Source organism: Drosophila mojavensis, unplaced genomic scaffold (assembly GCF_018153725.1).
Source record: "Drosophila mojavensis isolate 15081-1352.22 unplaced genomic scaffold, ASM1815372v1 contig_36, whole genome shotgun sequence".
Classification (NCBI taxonomy): Eukaryota; Metazoa; Arthropoda; class Insecta; order Diptera; family Drosophilidae; genus Drosophila; species Drosophila mojavensis.
Genome location: NW_025318858.1, coordinates 12,745,327 through 12,767,836, shown reverse-complemented (window position 1 = coordinate 12,767,836; position 22,510 = coordinate 12,745,327). Strand labels below are relative to the sequence as shown.

Sequence of the window (22,510 nt, the reverse complement as noted above, 5' to 3'; positions counted from 1 at the left end):
ATTGGCGACGTCGGCGGCCGCGGCGGTGGCGGCAGTGTCAGTGGTGGCGGTAGCGTTGGCAGCAACCACAGCAGCCTTCAAACTAATGCTCATTTCCATTATATTTTATTCATTTGCCTCAAATTAATTGCTTTGTACAATGGACGTTGCAGCTTTTTGGAGCGCAAAGCAGCAGACAGCAGCGTTGTTGCATCTTGCAAAACGTTAAAATAAAAGATGAAGACGGATGCGAACAGCCGCAACAGCAGCAGCAACAACAACAACAAATAAGATAATTAAGTATACAGCAACAGCAACAACAACAACAATTACAGCCATGTACTTAGATTGCAAATTCATTTTTTGGTTCAACGTTCTGCTTGGCCCAAACAATTTTCATGCTGCACGCTTCGTTGCACATCATTGCATTAATTTGTACGTTAAAAGTTAAAATTTGAAGAAAGAAATATTTCAACATGTGTACATTTGTGGCATTTGTTAATGTATTTTCATGTGTGTGCTAGTATGTATGTATGTATGTATGCATGTGTGTATGTCTGACTGCAAAACACGAATTGCCGCCTTTGTTGTTATTATAATTAAGTTCATGGCGTGCTACTGCCTTATGCCTTATGCCGTTTTATGTACGCATTGCTGTAAGCACTTTCAAAAAGCCCATAAAAATAGCAACGCAATTGTCTGACAAACTAAATCAGCGCAAGTGCGTGGAGAAATTTTCACTTCACATTAGCTCCGGCTGTTGTAATAGAGCCAAACGAAGCAGGAAAGAAAAAAATAAAAACAAAAACACAAACCAAAAGTAAAATCAACATAATCTCAAACATTGACGGCTTCGCGCCTGTGTCAAACGCATTCAAATGAGCAAATTTTAGAATTGTAAAGCCCGGTAAGCAGCAGCCGCAGCCGCCGCAGCAGCCGCAGCAGCCGCAGCAGCAGAGGCAGCGGCAGCGGCAATCGCCAGACGAGTTTTCACTTTTGTTCATGCAAAAGAGACCTATTCGCTATCGCTTTTCATACATATATATATAACTATTTTTCTTCTTCTTTTACAGTTTTACAGTTAATTTATGCCGGCAACGAATTTTCACTCTCGCTATTTTTCCGCATTTTAGACTCTGTCTGGGAAAGTGGGCAGGCACAACGATGGCGCATCCGCCAAAAATAAAAAATAAAGAGAAGAAATAAGAAACGACACAGAAATGAAAACTGCGCTTTTAAAAATAGCTAAAGCCAGTCAAGAGTCTTCCCAGAGTCTGAGCCCAAAAATTGCGGACCTCGTCAGTCGCGACTCGCGACGGTGACGGTGACGGCAATGGCGATGGCGATTGCAGCTTGTGGGTTAGATTAGAAAGTGGTTGGCATCGCTTCATTGCCAATGCTCCATTGCTACATCGATGGCTGCAGATTCTTTTGAAAAAAAAAAAAAAACTAATGCTATGCCGGCGAGTAGTGCAATACACACACACACACACACACACACACACACACACACACACACACACACACACACACACACACACACACACACACACACACACACACACATTAATTGGCATTTTTGCATGCGTCGGTAGCCAGCTGGAACCGGCTGCAGGTACTAGCTATGGCTGCTCTGCGCTGGCCACCAATGAAAGAGAAAATTGGCCCCAAATCAAGTTCACTATCATTGGCCGACGGCGTCGCAGCACTTTTTGTGCAAACTAATATTTTAAAATTGTTGATTATGATGACTTTTCATTTCGTTCGCCGAAGAGATCTGGATTGTGCAGCACCATCAGCATCACCATCACCATCACCATCAGCAGCAGCAGCAGCAGCAGCACCATCGGCAGAGCCAGCAACAGCATCAGCGTTAGCATCAGTCAAATTGCACTTGCAAGTGTTTTTGTTTTCTTTGTTTGTTATCTCTTGCTTTGTTTCATTTAATTTGACGCTTGAATGCCGACGCCGACGCCGCAGGCCGTGGGTCCATTAGCCATGGTTGGATTGCAGCTGCCTGGACTGCACATTAAGCATACGCAGCATTGGCCCAGCCCCCAACTTGGACTCCCATGCGTGTATTACTTAACATATGTCTCTCTATCCCTCTCTTTCTCTCTCTCACTCTCTCTTTCCCACTGTTGTTCTCTTTCTCTCTATGTGGAAATGGAAATGTCTAGGTAATATTTCACGGCACATTACATTTTTGGCCAGGCTTTTTGCAACAGACGTTGAAACCTATTTATCATATTGCACATCGACGGTCCGCCCAGAGAGCTTCCATTCAGGAAGCAACTGCTCTTGGCCACCTGGCTTGACCTGGCTCGCCTCAATGTCAGCAGACGTCGCTCAGCCGCCAATAACTTTGGAATGCGCATGTGTTTATTTTAGCTTTTCGCTTTTCGCTTATTGCTCCTTGGCTTTGTGGGCATTCAGCCAAGTTGTTCTAGGGTAAGCTTTGAGTGCCAGCTTACTGAAGCGTTCGAGTTATGCATGGCAAATTTGTCTACGCATATCTGGGCTTAAGGTTAGCTGATTATGTGGCCCAATTGTGCACTGAGGCAAGCAAATTGCCCGATAAGAATCCAAAGCCAAACCATAAACGCGTGGGTGTCAGCGCAGTGAGAGATATGTTAAAACTGTGTATTTTACTAGAAAACTGCTGGAGTGAAGTTCGACTAAATGTTGTGAATACTAATTAGCGAATAACAGTAGTCTGTTCCACAAGCTTAGTCCACTGTTAGTGTCACGCTGTTAACTTCACATTAACATGTTGCGAACTATGTAGCAGCAGAGAGCTCACACCTAGTTATATGAAGTAGAGTTTTCTAGATTGCGTTCTACATTAATGCTAATTACCATAGATAAAATTTTATTAACCTGGTAATTTAACATGAGCTAGAACATATAAAGGATATATTTATTGCAGATAGTTTCGAAATTAAATTAATAGTTGAGTCAGCTCTATTTATCAACAGCCAACAATATTTTATAAAAGTTGACAAACAAAAAAAATGTATTTGACGAGCTGATACCGAATTTATGTATAGTTCTTATCAGAATATTTTATTTATTTATTATTTCAATTTTAATTTTGTATATGTATAATATGTTTGTTGATTTTTTGTTTATTTTTTATTATTTTTAATTATTAAAAATTCTTTGCTCACAAGATTTTATTTTTTGTTTGTTTATAGAGACTTCCCGAGTGAAATGACAGATATTTATGGTAGTTGTGGAGTAAATTCAACAAATAAAATCATTGAGATAAATAAATGATAATAAATTTAAAGGCAGATCTACAGTTAGGTACTTTCAAAATCCCTATCCCACGACTTTTAATCTCATATACGCATTATCCCATAACCTTGAATTATTATGTTCTAATTCTTGGTAAATCGTTCTTCTAAATCGTTTCGGCCTTTGTAATAAACAGACTTTTAAAGGCAAAATTTGTAAAGCAGCACTTACTACCCAGCTGCTTAAGACCTTGGCTTATGAATTACAGTTGAGGATTTTCTAAGAAATATTCGCTTTAATTTGAATAACATTGAAAGCTTCCTCAATTACCATGCTTTTAATACAGTTCACACACGGCAAGCTGAAGCATAAATCCGCTCTAATTTACACGGCTCCAAGCCTCGACCGATTCTAATATCTATTCACGATTTGACCCTATCGCAAGCTTTTGACTATTTAGCCATGCTCTGTGCCCAGTTCACATAACCAAACCAACATGATCCGGTAACCTTCGCAGCACAAATCGGACCCTTTTCTTCTCTTCACCGATGCGGATCATCGGGCATATTATTATAGCACATATTTGGGGCCAGCTCTATAAATTTCCGTTGGAAAGCAGCAAAATAGAAACTATATAATTAGTAATGGCTCTAGGTACGCCCGGAGGCGTACCATTTTCTAAGGCCACAGTCGTAGTACATGACAGCAACAGATGTAGAAGAAGAGAGAAATAAAAGCTTCAATGTATTCATCCCAAAAAGCAAAGTCAGCGCAAATGAAACTGAAAACTCTCACACGCCGAACGCGGCCTGAAGATGACAGATGACAATGATATATGGGATTCTTGAAATTGAAACCGAGTTGAGAAGTTGAAACCAATATGTTTGATTGGTTTGTACAGCGTATGCAAACGTTGAGTACGATGCGATGAGGAGAGGAGCCATCTCAGCTGGCTCATGGCTCATGGCTCTTGGCTCTTGGCTGATGGCTGATGGCTGATGGTCGCCGTTAAGAAAACAACTGCAATTGACTTTCGCGTCGTATGACACTTGAAGAGCGCTGGTAGCGATGATGGAACAACAGGCCCAAGGAACCGGGAAGCAAAGGCGCGCTGGAACATAAACTGGCTAGAACCACTTTCTACCATGAACGCAGCAATTCGTCTTTCGTTTGGGGCAAAGTAAAAGTCAATTTCTTCACCGGCTGTCGCATTATATATAAATAAACTTTTTTTTTTGGGGGCCGAGACGACGACGTTTTAATTTGGTTTTTGGTTTGGTCTTTTAATTTTTTTCTTCTTTTTTGCTTAATTACGGCCTGAAAATCGTAAACCGTTTTATGTTTTTTTAAGGGCAGCGGAACAAGAAAAAAATGTTTGTGCGCTTTTGGCAGCCGTTGGGCAAATTTGTTTCTGTCGTTTCTGTGTTCATTTCTTTGTTTGTTTGTATGTTGGTTTGTTTTGCTTGGGTCTGATGAAAAGGAAATGGGAAATTATTACGAAAATTATATTGCGCTGCCTGGGAAATTGGGCCATACTAAGCGAGAAGTAAACAAAAAACATAAACAAAAGACTTAAGACACAAACTCGAAGGCGACGTCAGCTGCGCCCGCATCCCATTCAAGCAACAAATTAATTATAACATGCAGCCGTAGTGGCAGCGGCAGCGGCAGCGGCAGCAGCTGCCCCGCTCGTCTTCTTCGGGCCAAGCGCATTAATTATGCCAAAGACAAACAAAACTGTCGGCGCGGGAGTCTGAGAGCCAAGCACAGTGGAACTAGGTTACACACGAAGCCATCGCCATTGCCATCATCATTGCCATCTCGAACTCCATCTCCAGCTGTTGCTGCGAAAGTCGAGCAAGAATTAAGGCTGCCCCATAAAACTCAATAATATATTTAATATGAAGGAATGTAGTATAAGGTATGATTCTATGTATGGTGTTAAAGATTTAGGTAGAGATATGTATGTGATGGAGCAGTTCCACGTCTACGTTTTTATGTGTACAGCATGGCAAAATTTAGATTCGATTCCCCATTAAACTCTTTTGATGGATGTAAGGTTAATTATATATATATAACATTATTTATTTGCACTGTTAATATGTACTTCTATGGAGGATCGATTTTTAATGTATCCGCTTCTCTTGCTTGTTTGCTATTCTAAGTAAAAATTTGGATTTGGACTAATTTTTTGAATGGCCAATAATTTCTATATTTCGTTAAACCAAAAAAACAAAAAAAAAAAACAAAAAGAGTTTGTATTTATACTTGAGCCATGCTCTCAATTTAATTTTAATAAATATGTTTTTTATTTTTTCAAGTTTGTTAAAACTTTATTTTTGCAAAATATAGAAATGAAAAAAAATTTTTTAGACAATTTTATTTTATTTTAAGATAAGTTATATAAAATAATATTTTATTCCCAAGGTATACTTAGGTATATAAATTTGCATATTTTTTCAATATTTTTTAATGAAGTTTGTTTTGAAGACTATGAAAGTCCCACAAAATACAAAACTTGAAAAAAGTGCGAATTGAGTTATCTTGATGAAGCGTAAAGTATTATATTGTATATTATATATATTTTTGCTATTGAAATATTGCAATTAAATGAATATTTGTCAGAAATGATTAATTATTATTGAAATAGAGAAATCAATACTAATAGAAATCAAATATGATTCAAATTAGAAATATCAATATGAATAGAAAATGTAAGCAATTATAGATATATCCTGCATAAAGTCTATTACATATGAATGATACATTCAATATATATGAATATCCATATTGCATTTCCCACACTATATACGATTTCTGCGCTCCTCGCACCACTGTTTGGGCTGGCAATAATTTAGTGCCACAGTGGCAGCCGAAACCACATTCTTAATGATTTGCATAAAATGGCGATGCGATAAAGTAATCAACCCAAATTCGGCGCAAAGATTCGCACGGTTAGCTGTCGCAGCGTCCGCTTGACGCGACGCCAGCGACGCCGCCAGCGCAGACGCCAGCGTCGCAGCGACAGCGCCAGATTCAAGCGGCGCCAGAAGAGCTCCAGCAAGAGCATCAGAGCTGAACGGAATTGCATAATCATGAGCCACTCATATTATTCATATTAAACACACTAAATTTTGACCCACTGACCTGCAGTGACAAAGCCCACGGCGAGGGCAATGAATGCGCCTTGGAGCATGCGTAGATTCAGGGCGCTAATCATCTCGTTGTCCTGGTTGTGCTGTGGCTGGTCCTTGACCTCATTGCTCATGACATTGGCATTCGCATTGGCATTGGCGTTCTCCACGGCAGCCAGCTCCTTCGACTGCTGTGCCTGATCCTTGGTCATTTGGCGAGCCTGCGCCTCGTACTCGCCCATTGTCATCTTTTCCAATATGCCGCCCTCAAAGAGATGCATGAGACTAAAATAAGGGTTAAGGGTGTTGAGATAGTTAGTGAATCTTTTATATATTCCAATTGCCACCCACACATCATTCAGGCTGTCCAAGAAGGGACAGCCAATCTGCACAGCCACCGCGGAGTAGCGTGTGTATAGCTTCTGGCTGAGCTGAAACTTCTTGGCTCCGTATTGCTGTATGTTAAAGTAGAGCGTCTCACGGCCACCGAGCACCGCCTTGTTCTCCCTGCCATCGGCAATCAGCTTGATGCCCGCCTCCACGGAGTCGATGAGGAAGCCCTGCGGATCGTACGGCTGCTGTTGACGCATCTGGGCATACAGTTGCCGAAAGAGCTCAGTGCCGTTCTCCAGCATCTCTAGCGAACTGCTCTCCTTCTCCACGTACAAGCGATAGCCATCCCGCAGCATGGCTGCCTGCAGACGCTGCAGAGTGTTGATGGGCGCCTCGTGAGCCGGGCGAGCAAACTGCGAGGTCAGCTGGGCCGAGTAGACATCAGCCAGCACATAGGTGGCCGCCACCCAGTAGACGATGGTCAGGAACTTGGTGCGGTAGTCGTGGCAGAGCTCGTTGCAAGCTGAGTGACAAACGAAAGGAAGGTCAAGTGGTTAACCCAGGACAGCTTAGACTACTCTATTGGAGTATAAATCACAGCTGTTCGCTCACATTGCTTCAGGAACAGACGCAGCGTAAACCAAATGCAGCGCTGAAATAGCTGCGCCGGCATCTCTGCCGACGTTGGCGGCCGGACGGGTCGCATATGCCTGACCTTCAGCACACAGGGCGTTATCTCATTGATGTAGGCCATGTGGATGCACAGTTCGCCCAGGCGTTCCACGTCCATGGCAATGCGGTGCCTGCGCCACTTGTAGGGCATGATGATGATGCCATAGAATATCGGGCCCGAGAACACAATGGTCAGAATGAGATATGGCCATATGTCGAGCTTGAAGGGGCGCATTATGGCCAGGGCCTCGTTGAGGCGACGCGGCGCGTGCGTGGCAAAGGCGCCCGAATCGGCGAGCGTAAAGAATGAGAACTCAATCGCCTTGCGACGCTCCCAGCTGAGGCCCACGTCACCCAGAAAGAAGTCCGCCAGCTGCAACGAGAGATCCCATGTCAATTTGTCAGCGACCACAGAGGACTCTGCAGTCACTAATATATTCAATTCGTACTCCACTCTGAAGCATGCCGATGCCGCCGGTGAAGCTGTCATTGGCCTCGCCATTGTCGTCCGTGCCACGCAGCGCGCCCTGCGTCCTGCCTGGCGCCTCAATGTACTCGAACGTAAAGTTCATATGCTGGCGCAATAGCACCAGCAATTGATGATCTCGACCTCCCGTCACATTCGCCTTCTTATAGCCCCCATTCTCGTACTCCTCCTCGATGCCGTTACCATTGCCGTTGCTGTTGCCAATGTTGTTTCCAATGTTGTTGCTGTCGTTGTTGTAGCTCACCCAAAACCATGGCGGCGACTGCAAGAGTCAAGTTTCTACTTGAGCAAGATGTGCTTTAAATATTATATCTATCATCGCGGCAGTTTCTTCAAACATAAACAAAGTGAAACGCCTTTAGTGTGAGAAAGAGTAAATCGTTTCTACTAGAAGACATCAAAAGTCTAGACAAAATATTTAAATTTCTTTGCGTATTTTCCAATTGCATGGAACTAAATGTCTGGTAATTGTATATTTAATCGATATACTTAAAAGGAAATAGAAAGTATTTCTATTTTAAACTGTCTAGAATTTATGGCGTAGATCAATAATATCTGTCGGCACGTTTTCGCTTTTTGCATATTTGAGGAAACTGGAGCAACGAATCTGCATCAAATTTTTGACCAAAAAACAATATGCTAATAATGCCACTCATTTACAAAGTGAAATAAGTGTATTGGGGTTTTAGTTTCTGTTCCTTAAAAAGTATTCGTTAGTAGATAAAATTGACGTCACATAAAATTGGAATAAATTTTTAAACGCAGGAATTTCAATCGATTTTGGACGCATGTGGAAAATATAAATTTTAAATTGATGAAAGACATTAAAATTATATAAAAAAAAAATAATAATAATAACATTAAAAAAAAAAAATAAAAAAATGTATATATATATATATATATTAATAATAATAATAATAATAATAATAATAGTGAAAAAGAGAAACTATTTTTGAAAACTTGTATTTATATTCAATGGTTTTTTTTTTATTCAATTCAGCTCTAGCCACCAAATTTTATATTATATATATATTTATAGTAGAATCCGGTACGAAAGCTGTAAACGGGCTCGTTAATTTTTTAATTGTCAGTCCCCCACAATGCAGAAATGCTTAATGACGAATGTCAACGGTAGCTTAGCAATCTAAACAAAATTTTCCATAATAGGAGTAAATATTTCTAATAGCCAGGCAGGCAAGAAGACAGCTTTCAGAACGAACATACACAACAAAACAGTCTATGTATGAAATTAATAAAAAGACATAAAAAGCATAAACAAATTTGCTTTAAATTGTCGAAAAATTTTGCATTTTCTAAACACAAAGTATGATTTTTTTATCCCCAAATATTTAAAGTTTTCTCATAAAACTTATAATGAAGTCGTTGTAAACTTATTCACAAGCCAGTACCTTAATACTTAATTCTTAAGTTAGTGTTTACTTTATATTTATCAGCTTATATTAGCTGAGATTAGAAAATCTGGTATAATTACTCACATGAAAGACGGGCACATGGAAGAGGCGACCTTGAAAATTGGCATAGACTGTGGCGGCGCTGGGCAGTAGTGGGGTCTTCTGAAGGCCGAGATTCTCGCCATCATACCAGTTGACCAGGCGCAGCTGACTCTTGGCCGTGGGCATGGCCTGATTGTAATAGATGCGAAATGCATTGGGACGCGGCCGAGTGATGACCACAGCTCGCATCGGCTGCTCAAAGTTGACGCGCGTCGCATTCGGCGGCTTGCTGGCGCCCCAGTAGAACATGTACAGACTGAGGCGGTGGGCCAGTCGACGTTCCTGTATGCGTGCCGATAGCTCATCCGGTTCGTGGAATATCAAATTGACGCACTCGATGGCGCCCAGCAGATTCGCCTCGATGTAGTCGAAGAACAGCTCGGTGTCATAGAAGATGACGGACTTGTAGTAGAGCTTATGCAATCGCTGTATGAAGTCATCCACTTGGATGGTGTCGTTGTTCGCACAGTCCACGCTCAGCCAACGGGAGCTGGGCATGGCCAGTATGGCCAGCTGTCGCGGCTGCAGGCCGTGGATGATCTGCGAGAGTGCTGCAAAAATTCCATTCAATTGAATTGCATTGAATTGCCTTGATCAATTAATTGGCCGCATCTCATTGCCATCCCACCTATTGCCACAACGGACTCGTTGCACGGCCTGTAGCTGAGCAGGGGCTGGGCCAGCGGCCAGTGGATTAGGCACAAGCCAAACAACAGACTCAACTGCATGACGAGACTACACAATTGGCCCAAAGTCCTGCGCCACGCCCTTATATAGTGCAAGTTATGATAGCCTTTGATTTTTGATGCGCAATTATAGCATCAATGCTTAAATATCACATGTCAAAACCCAGACATGCAGACAGGCAGACAGACAGACAAACAGTTGAAAAGAGCTGACTATCGATTTTCATAATCAAGAAGGCATTGCTGCCTTCAGCTGAACATCATTCGCCCAGTGGCCCACAGCGTTGAGTTGGCCAGTTCTCGTTTTTTTTATCTTTACCATTTTTTAATTGTCAGAAGTTTTCACTCTGCTGTTGACTCTCTCACTCTCTCTCTGTCTCTCTCTTTCACTATCACCGTCTCTCTCTGTGTAACGATAGATCTGTCAATCGAACCATGATCGTTGCCAGTTGCCGTTGTTGTTGTTGTCGTCAATCTTCTAATGCTATTGACATTAATTCCGTGTTGTGCGCATTTTTCTTTTTACCCATTTGCTATTGCTGCCGCTGCTGCTGCTGCTGTTGCTGCTGCTGCTGCTGCTCCCGCTTTCAGCTCACATGTCAACGCTCCACTTTAATGCGCCAGTCAATGATTTATCGCAATCAACAGTAGCTGCGGCAGCAGCAGCAGCAGAGATTACAAATGTGGTTGTTTACTTAACTAGTTTGTGGGCTGCCACAGACTGCAGCATGATTCTCTAATAAACTAAGGACACAGACGCTCAATATGTATACATATACTCAGAGGCGTAGGGAGATTGTCGATACTAAGGGGAATGATTCTTATTGAATTTCCCACTTAACCTGTGTATTTGGTGACAGCAGGTAGACCTGATAAAAATAATTTAATATTATAATAAATTAATAAAATTATGATTGCACTGATGGCACTTCATATTTTGTCTACCTAAGGAAAACTTTTTTAGAATTAGTAAAAAAATTAAAAAGAAATACATAAATTAAGAAAAAAATTAAAATAAATAAAGAATTTTAAAAATAGATTAAAAAATAAAAACAAGTGTCGTTTTTAATTGATTGTCGACCCTAAAAACATAAGTGAGTGTCACAATCCCATCGCTACGCCACTGCATACATATAAGGCAAATCCCTTGATGCCTACATTAAAGAAACAATATTTAGCATAGTTAGCTTGACTTATGGCGGATGATCTCAAATGTGACAAATTCTATAAAATCCTCCCAAACACTCTTACTCATTAGATATAAAATATTAATTTCAATCTGAAGTTATTATAATAGATTAATTAAGCCTGCGGCTGTCGCTCACGCCAATACCCGGACTCGTTTTGCAAATACAGCCAAATCATGTATATATATATATATATATATATATATATATATATATATATATTTCATATCTCACCCGAATGGCAATCAATGAAAGTCGCTTTAAGCCGTTTTGCTTGGCCAAATTGGTTGCTGACGCCAGTTTTGGCGATAGGCTCCCACAGCGACAACTCAGCGAAAGAGAAAAGCCAAAAAAGAAGAAGAAGAAAACCTAAAAAATATGATGACCCGATTATGATATGAGACCGTCTATAATTGCCATGAATATACAAATATATATATGTATGTCTATGTATACAATATATATTCGTTATTTATGCCCTGAGGGCAGAGCGAATAGAATGTGGAGAGGGCGGCGTAAAGAAATGGACTGAAACGGAAACTAAGGCCTTGTCTGACCTTTGATCAGAGCTAACACACACACACACACATACATACAAGCACACCGAGAGCTAGACAGATATAGGTATTATAGAAATCTGCAATGTTCACGTCTGTGGCTATTTATAAAGCCGGCTAACAAAAACGAAAAACTAAATACAAAAAAAAAAAAAAAAAAAAAAAATACGGAGCGAAAAAAGGACGTAAAACAAATAAACCCCGCGCTCTGCGTTCGACAACTTGTTAAACTTCAAACTGTCTGCAAACGCGACATTGTCTGATAAACGACAACAGCAACAGCAACAGCCACTGCAACAACAGCAACAACAACAACAAGGAGCAGAGAAAGAAGAAGAGCAACGTCCATGCTGAGTGGGCAACTGTCTGGGCGATTGCATCTGCTCGACGCGGTCTCTGTGACTGTGACTCTCAGTTGCAGTCTGAGTCTCCGTCTCAGTCGCAGTCCAAGTCTGAGCTGGACTCTGGGCAAGAGCTGAGCCAGGATGCAGCCGCACGCCAACACTTTTTGTTTCAACGCGCACGATAGTGAAATGTGGCCCGGTTCGGTCGATGGACTGGCCCTACGATCGATGTTGATGCTGTCCGCTGCCCGCTGCCCGCTGCCTGCTGCCTGCTGCCCATGGCCCGCTGCAACAGGCGACAGGCTAAGTGGATTGGTAGAGGCTGCCATGGCAGATGGGGGCCGGCACGTTTAAATGCACTTTATTTGTTTTGCCAGCGAGCAGCAGCTACGTGCGCGCTGAGCCATGAGCCCAAAGCCCTTATCCCCCATCCCCAAACCCGATCCCCGATCCTTGATCCTCGATCCCTGAGCCGTGAGCCGTCAGCCGCCCTCTCATCACCATAACGAGCTGTCAATTGGCGCAGCTCGTATGTAAATCACTTACTAAAGCCGCCAGGGCGAGTCAGGACCGAACAAGAAAAATACTAAAACTCATTTTAATGGGAAAGCACTGAAAACCGTTAGCGTAGGAAAAGCTAAAGGTTAACAAAAAAAATCCTTCGATAATTATTACTTTCACAGAAATTACTAGAATTATTCTTCAGACTAGAATATAGAGAAAGAAGGAAATACATTTTCACTTTTCTGCATAATTATAATTTAGCTCTATTTAAATTATATTACTATATTTGTTATACTATTCTGTCATGCTGAGAGTGTCCGACTAGGATAGAGCCTAAAATTAATATTTTTTATATTTACATACATATCTCTTACACTTCAAATAACATACATACACTTACACAGGCACTAGTATATATATACACACACACACACACATGACTTAAAGCACTGAATTAACGCAGCAGCGACTGCGCTTGGCCTACATTAGGGGCTTTACTATGAGAACTTAATTGTTGAATAAATTGTCTTGAGCGAATGAATTTTCAGAGCATGATAATGACATGCAGATGTGTGTATTTGCCAAAGCACAAGTTTCCAGTTATTATTATTGCTTATATTATTATTTTTATATGTAAATGATTGTATTAGTCACAGCAGAAGTCTTAAATATTTAAAAAAACTCTTTTTGCCAATTTTGTGGTAATGATGCATGGCATCCGATATTTGTTTTGGATAAAATCAGTATGTTAATTGCAGAAATTTATAATTTTTTTTCTAGTGTAGCTTTTTTACATTCAACCTACGCTTATAAAAATTAAACTATCGATTTTTATCGATATTAGGAAAAGTGTATGAGATATCGAAAAAAAGAAAAATTCTCAATGTGTATGGTATACAAAATTCCAAATCGGATTTGGCAAATAAATTCTGTGGCGTACGAGATTGTAGGGTTCGTATCGGCGCACAGACGAACGGATGTAAATATGGAAATGTCTGGATAGCTACAGCTCATCATCCTGAAGAATATATACTTTATGGGATCTTTTACGCTTTCTTCTGTCCGTTGCATACGTTTTTAGAAAACGACGACTTTCCACTTTCAATGGGTTTATATACCATATAGGTATATTTTAGTATAGACTCGCATAAAAATGTAGTGCTCTGTTCCTACTATTTTCATAAACATAATAGTATCTATTAGCCAATTGGGCTTTAGGCTAATAAATTGCATTTGCACTGCACTTTAAAAAACATTTAATACCAAACAAATAATTCAATATTGAAATATATAAACTGGAGCTCAGTCGAAATACATCGAGTAAAAAATTCTTTTTTTCGTTTTTGTTTCAGTATAAACCAAATATGAAGTCCCACAGACAGCAGTTCGAGTCGGCGTCATCGCCCAGGCTGTCGAGTTTCTTCTTTAACTTCTTCAGTTGCTCCTCATCGCTAAAAATGGCTTTGAAGACGCGCTTCGTGAATGCATCGGAGACGTCCAGTCTCTTCAGTAGTTTGAGCACCCGTTTCTCAAAGGCGCTATACGCTGCGGTACGTTGTTTATCCTTATCGCTGATATCGACTAAGACATCTGCCCGATCGTAGCCGGATGCCTCCAAGTTGTCTGGCTGCTGTTGCTGTTGCTTTTCACGAATCGCATCGTAGGCGAGATACTCGTTGTAAATCCTAATCTTTTCGTCTAGCTGAGAAATGGGCAACGCCAATGCGATTTCCAGGCGTTCATATTGCTGCTCCTTACTTTCAGTTTGATTTCTCAACTGCTGCAACGCGATGCTGATCCTGTTCGTAATTATGCTGTCCAGCTGCAGCAGCTGCTGCATATGACTGATTGCCACTTCTGGGATGCACTGCATCAGCATTGGCATCAGCAACAACACCAGCGATAGCTCCACTGCTTTGATCATTCTTGACATGACGGCGAACTTCTAGCTTCCAACTGTTGGCAGACGATGAGCCACAGCTGCCTTATAAAGCGCTCACAGTTCTCTGATAAGCTGTCCCTGCTAAGCCTAAGTTATGAGCCGACATTTATTGACTTTTCAAGGCATCATGCAATAGGTGAAGGTTCGCACTGGGTTGTTGTTATTGTTGATCGCAATTTTTTATTGCTTAGTTTAGTTTTTTTTTGTTCTACTTATTTGCTTCAAAGAAATGTTTAACGAATGTAAAATGACTTCTATTGTCTACAATAGTCTTGTACCCTTGCTCTTCTATGTGATTCTCACAAAAGGATGTAGTAACTAGGAAAAAATAATATAAAATAAATTTTGTAATATTAAATAACCAACTCATTTCAGAATCACCCTTCTATGCGATGTTCCTGGCTAAAAAGGAATTCATTCCCACGATGATTTTTAGATAGTATTTAGTTAAATGCACATTATGAAATATATTTAATGATTTTTGGTTTAATAATAACAAAATATTTGTATAATTTGCATCAACGGGCATCGATAGTGAATTCTGGACATGTCTATAAACTTAGACAATTGTTGTTAAAATAAAAGTAATTATAGAAAATAATATTTTGTATATACCTACCTATTATTCCTACGGCCAGTCGATACTGTAATCATTGAATAATTTTGAATATCCCTTCTCGATATTCTCTCTATCCACTTCATATATTGTATAATTATCATAGGACGGTGTCGTGTAGTCATCAGTGCTTTGAGTGGCTTCCAAATAGCCCAGGCTCGCTGGCGTTGTCTATAGGAAATTTCAAATTCAATTAATATTGTCAATAATAAACTCAATTAATTTACTTACGATCGGACTGTACTTGTCCTGGAAGTGTACAATTAATTTGTATCTCATTCTATTGATCGCTGATCCCATTTTTTTCATAGATAACTTTATGATTATCTCAATAAAGTTTAAAGCTCTCTTCTTGGCCGCTTGTAGGGCGGCGGTTTTTTTCGCAGCTTCGGCTAGATAATTGATAACATGATTCATTCGTAATATTGTTTTCGGTACACGTAGATAGCCGTCAACAACGTATTCTTTAATTAACGGGCTCCAGTCAACTGAATCAACTTGGGAGTAGAAATGTTCCCGTAACTTTTCAAACACGGGTATCTTTTCAATTTTAGCCTGGACCATCAAAGTAGGAGCTGAAAAAAAAAAGAAATTGTGGAATTTCGATTAGCCATACAGAGTTTACGTATAAAACTAACCCAGGCCACATATAATTAAGAGACTTGTAAGCACTCTCATTATTCACGAGCTAAGACAAAATGCAACTAATTTGAAAAACGAAGTGTTTTTACGTATTACAAATAACCATAGCAAAATGTTTTTATTTTTTAATGAACCGTGCTGTGAGACTTGACTATTTTCCATTGGCTCTACTTTGGTCTGTTTGGATTGTATAGCAAATATATTTATTTAAGAAAGCCTTGACTAAAGAATATATTGAAATGAAATACTTAAATAAACTAATAGTATTTATACACAAAAATGTTATAATAGTTACATAAATATTAATTACCACATTTATTTATGTAGTTTCTTAATCATAGAAATTCTTTATGCAGAAAAAATGTATATGTTTTTTTTTAAATTTTCCTGGCTTCAAAATTAGGCAGATCTTTCGCCTGCATACGAGTAGTCTCCTTCCCTTTCTGCATAGTCCAGGCCCAAAGTCTATGTGTGAGAAATAGATATTGAAAAATGTTTATTAACTTAATTTGGTTTTTTCTTACGGCCTTCCTAGACTTTTGCTGTCTCCTCAGCATTTCGCGATAGAGGCCCATAACATGGGTATTCACAAGGATAACAAATTTCCTCAGTTCGCCTGTTGTATATAACTTAAATTTGTCGCCGATCTTCTGCCACAGAGCGCGCCTCCATTCATCATAATCAGTATATTCGCCCAGCTCGTTGGCCACATTCATCAGCTTTGTCAATGGCTTGTCCGCAACAACGAGTCCCACATCAACCCAGGCCTTAACGTGCGCATGCCAGGGCACAGAATCGACCATCTTGTAAATGCGCTGCTTAAACTGATGGACCAGCACATGATCGGCTTTCGATGCCGTTGTATTATATATTATATAAGATTCAGTGCCATCGGACTTGGCTATATATATATGCGAACATAATGGCAAGATTTCATTAAATATACACTGATTATATCCAGAACGTACCATATCCAATAAGAACGATTAGTACACATATTGAAAGACTTTTAAGATTCATTCTTGACAAATGACTAAATGCAACTGCTTCATATCTTAAAATGTGCCATCTATACATTACTAAAGTCTCATTATATCTAATGAACCATAGCAACATTGATTTACTGCATTTGTGACGTAGATTACTTTAAATATACTCAGTATTGTATATTTTCCAAAGCATCAACTTATTTTCACGCTTCCTTTGAGTGCAATTTATATTTTATTTATTAGCTTTCAGATTGATGTACAGTTTTGTTAAATTTCGATAAATCGGGTAATCGATAATAATAATGATATAATAGCGATCATATAAAAGATAAATAATAATAAAGAAAAATAAAAGAAAAAATAAATCAATGCAAATATTTTCTTCACTCATTAAGTTTCAAAAAATGCAAAATGCATTTTTGTTTTTTTTTTTGTTTTTTCTATAATATAGAAAACTTATATTCAAAAGAAATGAAACCATTGCAACCAATCCAACCAATCGAAATAGTCCTCTTGCTGCGATCCTTCCCAACTATCGGAACGACACGGCCTGCTATATAAATTCAGTTTGTATGACTTTAGCAAGTTTTGCTCATTCAGTGCCGCCGTCAATTCCTTTCGTTGCTTGCGATAGACTTTTTTGCATTTCTTTGACAGTGGCTTATGGATCAAATAGCTCTCGACGACAGCGATGCGACTGAGCAAATTACTCTCCAACTTGAGTCGCAAGTAATTATAACTTACAAATTTGTCATAAGCTTGCAATTTCAACTGCAGAGATTCGGGACCCAGACTGGCTATATGCCGCAGATGCGCCGTTTCCTGATCGTATTCGGCATTCCCAACAATGTGGCCTATTTTAGATATCTCTAATATATGTGCAATTTTCAAATTTATCTTTTCGTTCTCAATATTATTCTGAAAAAAAAAAAAATCCTCCAAGTGTTGTCTTCTAAAATTTTTTTTTGGGAAATACAAAACATTATTACCTTATTTGTGGTTGTTTGCATGGACAATGTTGTCGCTTGAGGTGGTGCCTTGGATGTCTCAGCTGGTGGTTTAGATGTTTGAGGTGGTGATATGGGTGTTACTATAGGTGGTTTAGTTGTTTGAGGTAGAAGTGTGGCTGTTACTATAGATGTTTCGGATGCATATTCAGGTGGAAGAGTTCGTCCAGAAGGCGGCGCCGAGTCCACAATCACTGTATATCAAATATGCACTCTTGTTATTTTCTGTTTCTCGTGAAATATTCGCAGGATAATTGTAGTTCGATTTTCCGTAACTTACGAACTGTGCTGAACAGTAGACACAGCCCTACAAAATAGTATAGAGGACGTTCCATGCTTTTGCTGCGCTTTCAGTATTGCAATTGATTTACTCGAACTAGCTGGGTATTCCACTTTTATACTTAGAATAGTAAGGCGGAAGAGACGATTTTGTTTAAGATAATACTTAATGAAATTTGTCAAAGCTCTTAAAAGCGCTAACATAAATTTCAATTTTATTATTTTATTATCTCATGTTTTATATTTGTTTTAAGTTAATTTCTTTGAGAACACGACAGAAGATAAGTTAACACTTTGACTCTACTTAAAACAATGTTATATATAGGAGATTATTGAATTCTGCAGAAATTATAAATTAAAATTTAGCTAAAAAGTTATTACAATATTTTTTAAGCTGACTAATATTTTTAAGGAAATCTTTGGCCTATAAAATCAATTGAAATGATATGCCATTTAATAAAATTCAAAAGATTTCATTCGGGTATTTCGGTTCTCTGAATCTCACTTCTATTAATGTTTTTAATATAATATAACAACTTACTGTAAAGCAAACGGGTTTTCAGTTCGTAATTAATAATTGACTACAAAGTAACTTTCTCAGCCACTTTTCTTTATTGATGCAACTAAATTTAGTTAAAAGAAACACCAAGACATATATATTTAATTTTTATTTTACTTTTAATTAATTTTCTTTCTTTTTGGTTAATTTGATTTTTAACGGGTTAATAAATGACATCCACAAGTTGTGGAACGCAACAAACAGCTGCGCTCAGGTGACTACAGGTGAGAGAGAGAGTCTTTGAGTCTTTGAGGGAGAGAGCGCACGATCCACAACAATGACGATTACAATGACGACGAAGACGACGACGATGTTGCTGTTGCTGTTGTTGCTGTTGCTGTTGTCGGTCGTTCGTCTTGCTGGGCTCAGCAGCGTCCGGTCTTGCAGTTGGTTTTCCAAGTGGTCGAGTGCTTAGCTCAGTTCTTGAACGACTGCTGGCCGTGTTGGTAGCCAAACGCGGAACGCTGCTTGATTAACGTGAACACCGGAATCGTGTCTCGAGTGTCGAGTGTCTCGCGGAGTCACAAGCGGGAGTCGCAGTCGGTGGCGGCAGACGACGCGTTTTGCTTTCAATAGACTTGGTTACTTGGTTCGGCTTTATGGACATTTTGTGAAATGCAAAAACAACTTAACAAAATCAAGCACTAAAATCAACAAAGTGAAATTTTGAATGCGTTTTGAAAATTAATTGGCAAAAGAAATAAACGCATCAATGTTAGCAAATAAAGAAATCGCTTCCATCAAAGAAATAGAAAAACAAGTTTAAAGCCGCAACAACAACAACAACAAATCAACGAAACTAATAATGCAATTGAAATCCATACAAAGTGCATAACAAATTGTGTATGAGAAATTAAATCAACAAATTGAAACAAATTCAAATCAAATCAAATCAAATCAAACAAGGCGCAAAAGTCTTTGAGAGGTGCGTAAAAAAATTTATGAAGAAAATCATAATTTGTAAGCTCGAAATAGACAAGAAAAACAGCTGAAAAAATAGCAAGAAATTGTTAAATGTAAATAGGAAATAGAAAACTATCAGCTGGCAAAATATAAACAAATTGTGAATTGTTAACTAGCTCAAAGAGCTGAAGTTAAGTGAACTTTTGATTGTCTATTATTGTCGTCTTCGAATTGGTGTAATGCAAAGTTCTTATTTTTTTATTGTATATTTTTTTGTGGCTACAGAGCGCAAAAATACAAATATCGCTCTCGACCAGCTTATATACAGGCACATGAAAACTGTTAAAACCTGTTTTCAGCGGCGCATGCGCCAAGCAGAACTCAGGAACAGCAACAACAGCAACAACAACAACAGAAACTGGCAAGAGAAGAAAAGTTGGTAGGGCCCTGGCCGAGTCGAATCTGTGAGCAAACTGTGAAGCAGCCGGCCCAAAAGACGTACAACACCTGAAAAGGAGGCGCAACAGAAGCTGCCTGAACGCGCCGTAGCTCGATAAAGCCGATACAAATTTATCAAGTTCAATTGCAAAACGAAACGAAATCGAAGAGTTTGAAGCTTCGACTTCCTACTAGCCTAACGCTGGCCGAAGGGCAAGGAACCAAATATTGCACTTGTTCAAACAAACGCATCAGTCAAAAATGAAAAAAAAAAAAAATTGTTATTTGCTCATTTCTGTATTTGTTTCAAGGCAGCCTCGCCAAGTATCTATCTAGGCAGTATTTGCACAGCAGCCGCCACTGAAACACTTCAATTTTGGTGTTTTTATTCACTCAACTCTTTGTTATTTTCTTGTTGTTGTTGATGATGTTATCTGAACTGGCGCAACTTAAGATACAAGCGTGCGAGCAACAGCGCCAGATAAGCGCGAGATATGCGCAAAACAAAATCTCACGAAAAAAACTTTTAAGATGCAAAAATTGTTAGCTTTGATACAGCGCAGATTGGATGCCCTTAGGAAGTTGTAGAAAATGTTTTCTATCGAATTTATATAGTTAAAATACTTTATATACATAAAATATATCAGATATATGATATATTTTATGTATATAAAGTATTTTAACTATATAAATTCGATAGAAAACATTTTCTACAACTTCCTACAGATGTAGGTATAGGACAATAACAGAATAGATTTTAAGGCTTTTAAGTGTATTACACTAAAACATATTTATATTGATCTTAAATGGCAATACACATATATGCATTGCAAACTATAGTACACATCATACAGAATTAAGTTATTATAGTAGCAAAGACAAAATGAATAAAAAAATTGTAAATGTATATAAGATTTATCGTGGCTCAACAAAGAGTTGTTAAATAAGCGTTGTCATAGAAACTATACAAAAATAATTTCTTATATTTCTGCATTATTCTTCCCTTATTTAAATAGCAGTATATTCCTGAATATATACATTTAATAAAAAAAAATATTAATTATTTATATATCACTTCGAAAATATTTAACTTATGTATTCGAATACAGAATATACACATATTGGGCAGAAATATGACAATCTCGCTTCCGTTTTTGAGCTATTAATCAAGCACATAAATATGCCTAGTGGCATCTTCCTGGATGTGTCACGCGTTTCCCCAGAAAATTGAAATACCTTTTGGTAAAGAAAAGGGTATAAATCATGCACAGAAAGAATCAGTCGAACAGCCCAAAACAGCCGGCCAACACCTGCCGCTGCCAATGAAGGTACACCCCAAGGGAACACAGCCGAAACTTGCTCGCTCTCCCTCTCACTCTCTCTCCTTCTCTCTTTCTTTGTCTCTTACTGAAGGCGGCCTCTTTTGGGATTTATTCATTCATGCAATTCGTGTCCGTTTCATTTGCTTTGCTCCTCTTTGTCTTGCATGCAAATTTTTGCGTTTCAGTTTCTCTGCATATGAGTCTAAACATACATATGTATATACATATATACATATATATTTCTGCATAGGTATATAAGTGTAGGTAGAATTACGTTGAGTGTGCATGAGGGCTATACATAAACCAAAAAAATATAATACACATATACATATACAACATATATATCAGTTTATTTAAAACCATAAAAAACCGCACAAAGCTCTTCGAACAATTCCTGAAAATGTCTGTTGTCTGCCGTGTTGCCCAGGGTCATGCCAAGTCACAAGCCAGGCCGAGCAACTTTCATTAAAGCCAAACCCACAATAGCACGCCGAGCCATTATTATATATACACACACACATACAATAAATATTTGTATGTTTTTATGTTTATGTACTTAACCGTTTGTATATTTAACTATACCAGGTCGATCTCCATGTAGCCACAGCGTTCAATCAAATCCAATGCAAGAGCATGTCAAAGATCACAGCAACGGCCACGAACAATTTATGATTATAATTAAGTCCAGTTTTGTTTTGCCACAACCATTGGCCATTATGCAATTCACGATGTTTTTCCTTTCGTGATACCTGAGACGGTTATGAAATTGTTCTAGCCTGTGGCCGCTCCCCCTTTGGCTAACAATTTGCTAGATTCTTGCGGCATAGTCAGAGACTTTAAGGCAACAAAACTAGGCAGTTACTTAGAGTTCTTATGTGTATATGTGTTTTCAGTTAATTTCTTTCAAATTGTTAGCATAAACTGGCTCATTTGTCTGCCAAACATAACTTATTTAATATTGAGAATTGGGAATACAAGTGTATGTATATAAATCTTATTTTAATTAAACAAATTGCCTTTAGCAAGGCAAATGTTACATATCTTTCAATTCTGCTAATTTGGATATATATTTATCTAAATAAAATTAATATATTTTACTAAAATCCTATCCTATCCTCTTTTGTTGAATATGAGTTATATTATTATTATATATTCCTCTTATTTATTTTTTATCAA

At 38.7% G+C, this 22,510-nt stretch overlaps 5 protein-coding genes across 7 annotated transcripts in view; 1 reads left to right on the top strand and 4 right to left on the bottom strand.

Moving 5' to 3' along the window:
- Window positions 1–5,763: 5,763 nt before the first annotated feature.
- On the bottom strand, window positions 5,764–10,407 carry LOC6576652 (ionotropic receptor 40a). Its single transcript, XM_044008491.1, has 6 exons — window positions 9,342–10,407; window positions 7,808–8,107; window positions 7,299–7,731; window positions 6,705–7,209; window positions 6,367–6,638; window positions 5,764–6,294 (listed from the first exon to the last, which is right to left on the bottom strand). The coding sequence occupies exons 1-6, from the start codon at window positions 9,855–9,857 to the stop codon at window positions 6,143–6,145; spliced, it is 2,178 nt and encodes a 725-aa protein (XP_043864426.1). The 5' UTR covers window positions 9,858–10,407; the 3' UTR covers window positions 5,764–6,142.
- Window positions 10,408–13,905: 3,498 nt separating this feature from the next.
- Window positions 13,906–15,932, bottom strand: LOC26527178. Of its 3 annotated transcripts, none has more exons than XM_015165298.3 (4): window positions 15,834–15,932; window positions 15,427–15,770; window positions 15,199–15,366; window positions 13,906–15,137 (listed from the first exon to the last, which is right to left on the bottom strand). In XM_015165298.3, exon 4 carries the CDS (start codon window positions 14,568–14,570, stop codon window positions 13,986–13,988), a length of 585 nt encoding a protein of 194 aa, XP_015020784.2. In that variant the 5' UTR covers window positions 14,571–15,137; window positions 15,199–15,366; window positions 15,427–15,770; window positions 15,834–15,932; the 3' UTR covers window positions 13,906–13,985. The 3 variants fall into 3 exon arrangements, with proteins under 3 accessions (XP_015020784.2, XP_043864429.1, XP_015020783.1); XM_044008494.1 differs by having other exon boundaries at window positions 13,906–15,130; XM_015165297.3 differs by having other exon boundaries at window positions 15,022–15,130; window positions 15,834–15,931.
- Window positions 15,933–16,217: 285 nt separating this feature from the next.
- LOC6576650 lies at window positions 16,218–16,910 on the bottom strand. The gene is made up of 3 exons (XM_002002602.4): window positions 16,806–16,910; window positions 16,362–16,738; window positions 16,218–16,302 (listed from the first exon to the last, which is right to left on the bottom strand). The coding sequence occupies exons 1-3, from the start codon at window positions 16,855–16,857 to the stop codon at window positions 16,237–16,239; spliced, it is 495 nt and encodes a 164-aa protein (XP_002002638.2). The 5' UTR covers window positions 16,858–16,910; the 3' UTR covers window positions 16,218–16,236.
- A 331-nt stretch (window positions 16,911–17,241) lies between these two features.
- Window positions 17,242–18,210, bottom strand: LOC26527494. Its single transcript, XM_015165296.3, has 3 exons — window positions 18,114–18,210; window positions 17,816–18,027; window positions 17,242–17,744 (listed from the first exon to the last, which is right to left on the bottom strand). Exons 1-3 carry the CDS (start codon window positions 18,166–18,168, stop codon window positions 17,289–17,291), a joined length of 723 nt encoding a protein of 240 aa, XP_015020782.1. The 5' UTR covers window positions 18,169–18,210; the 3' UTR covers window positions 17,242–17,288.
- Window positions 18,211–19,083: 873 nt separating this feature from the next.
- The window catches only part of LOC6576649, a 36,854-nt gene continuing 33,427 nt past the window's right edge, over window positions 19,084–22,510 (top strand). The window contains exon 1 of the mRNA XM_002002601.4: window positions 19,084–19,596. The gene's annotated coding sequence lies outside the window, so the exon portion shown is untranslated. The remainder of the gene's footprint in view (window positions 19,597–22,510) is intronic.

Coding starts and splice junctions, on each gene's coding strand:
- LOC6576652 (XM_044008491.1), bottom strand. CDS start 9,857: ATGCCCAGCTCCCGTTGGCTGAGCGTGGACTGTGCGAACAACGACACC. Junction 8,108..9,341: donor TCCATGTGCCCGTCTTTCAT/GTGAGTAATTAT, acceptor TGACTCTTGCAG/TCGCCGCCATGGTTTTGGGT. Junction 7,732..7,807: donor TCGGCATGCTTCAGAGTGGA/GTACGAATTGAA, acceptor CTCTCGTTGCAG/CTGGCGGACTTCTTTCTGGG.
- LOC26527178 (XM_015165298.3), bottom strand. CDS start 14,570: ATGTCAAGAATGATCAAAGCAGTGGAGCTATCGCTGGTGTTGTTGCTG.
- LOC6576650 (XM_002002602.4), bottom strand. CDS start 16,857: ATGAATCTTAAAAGTCTTTCAATATGTGTACTAATCGTTCTTATTGGA. Junction 16,739..16,805: donor AATCGTTCTTATTGGATATG/GTACGTTCTGGA, acceptor ATATATATATAG/CCAAGTCCGATGGCACTGAA. Junction 16,303..16,361: donor AGCAAAAGTCTAGGAAGGCC/GTAAGAAAAAAC, acceptor TCTCACACATAG/ACTTTGGGCCTGGACTATGC.
- LOC26527494 (XM_015165296.3), bottom strand. CDS start 18,168: ATGGAACGTCCTCTATACTATTTTGTAGGGCTGTGTCTACTGTTCAGC. Junction 18,028..18,113: donor TCTACTGTTCAGCACAGTTC/GTAAGTTACGGA, acceptor TTTGATATACAG/TGATTGTGGACTCGGCGCCG. Junction 17,745..17,815: donor TGCAAACAACCACAAATAAG/GTAATAATGTTT, acceptor TTTTTTTTTCAG/AATAATATTGAGAACGAAAA.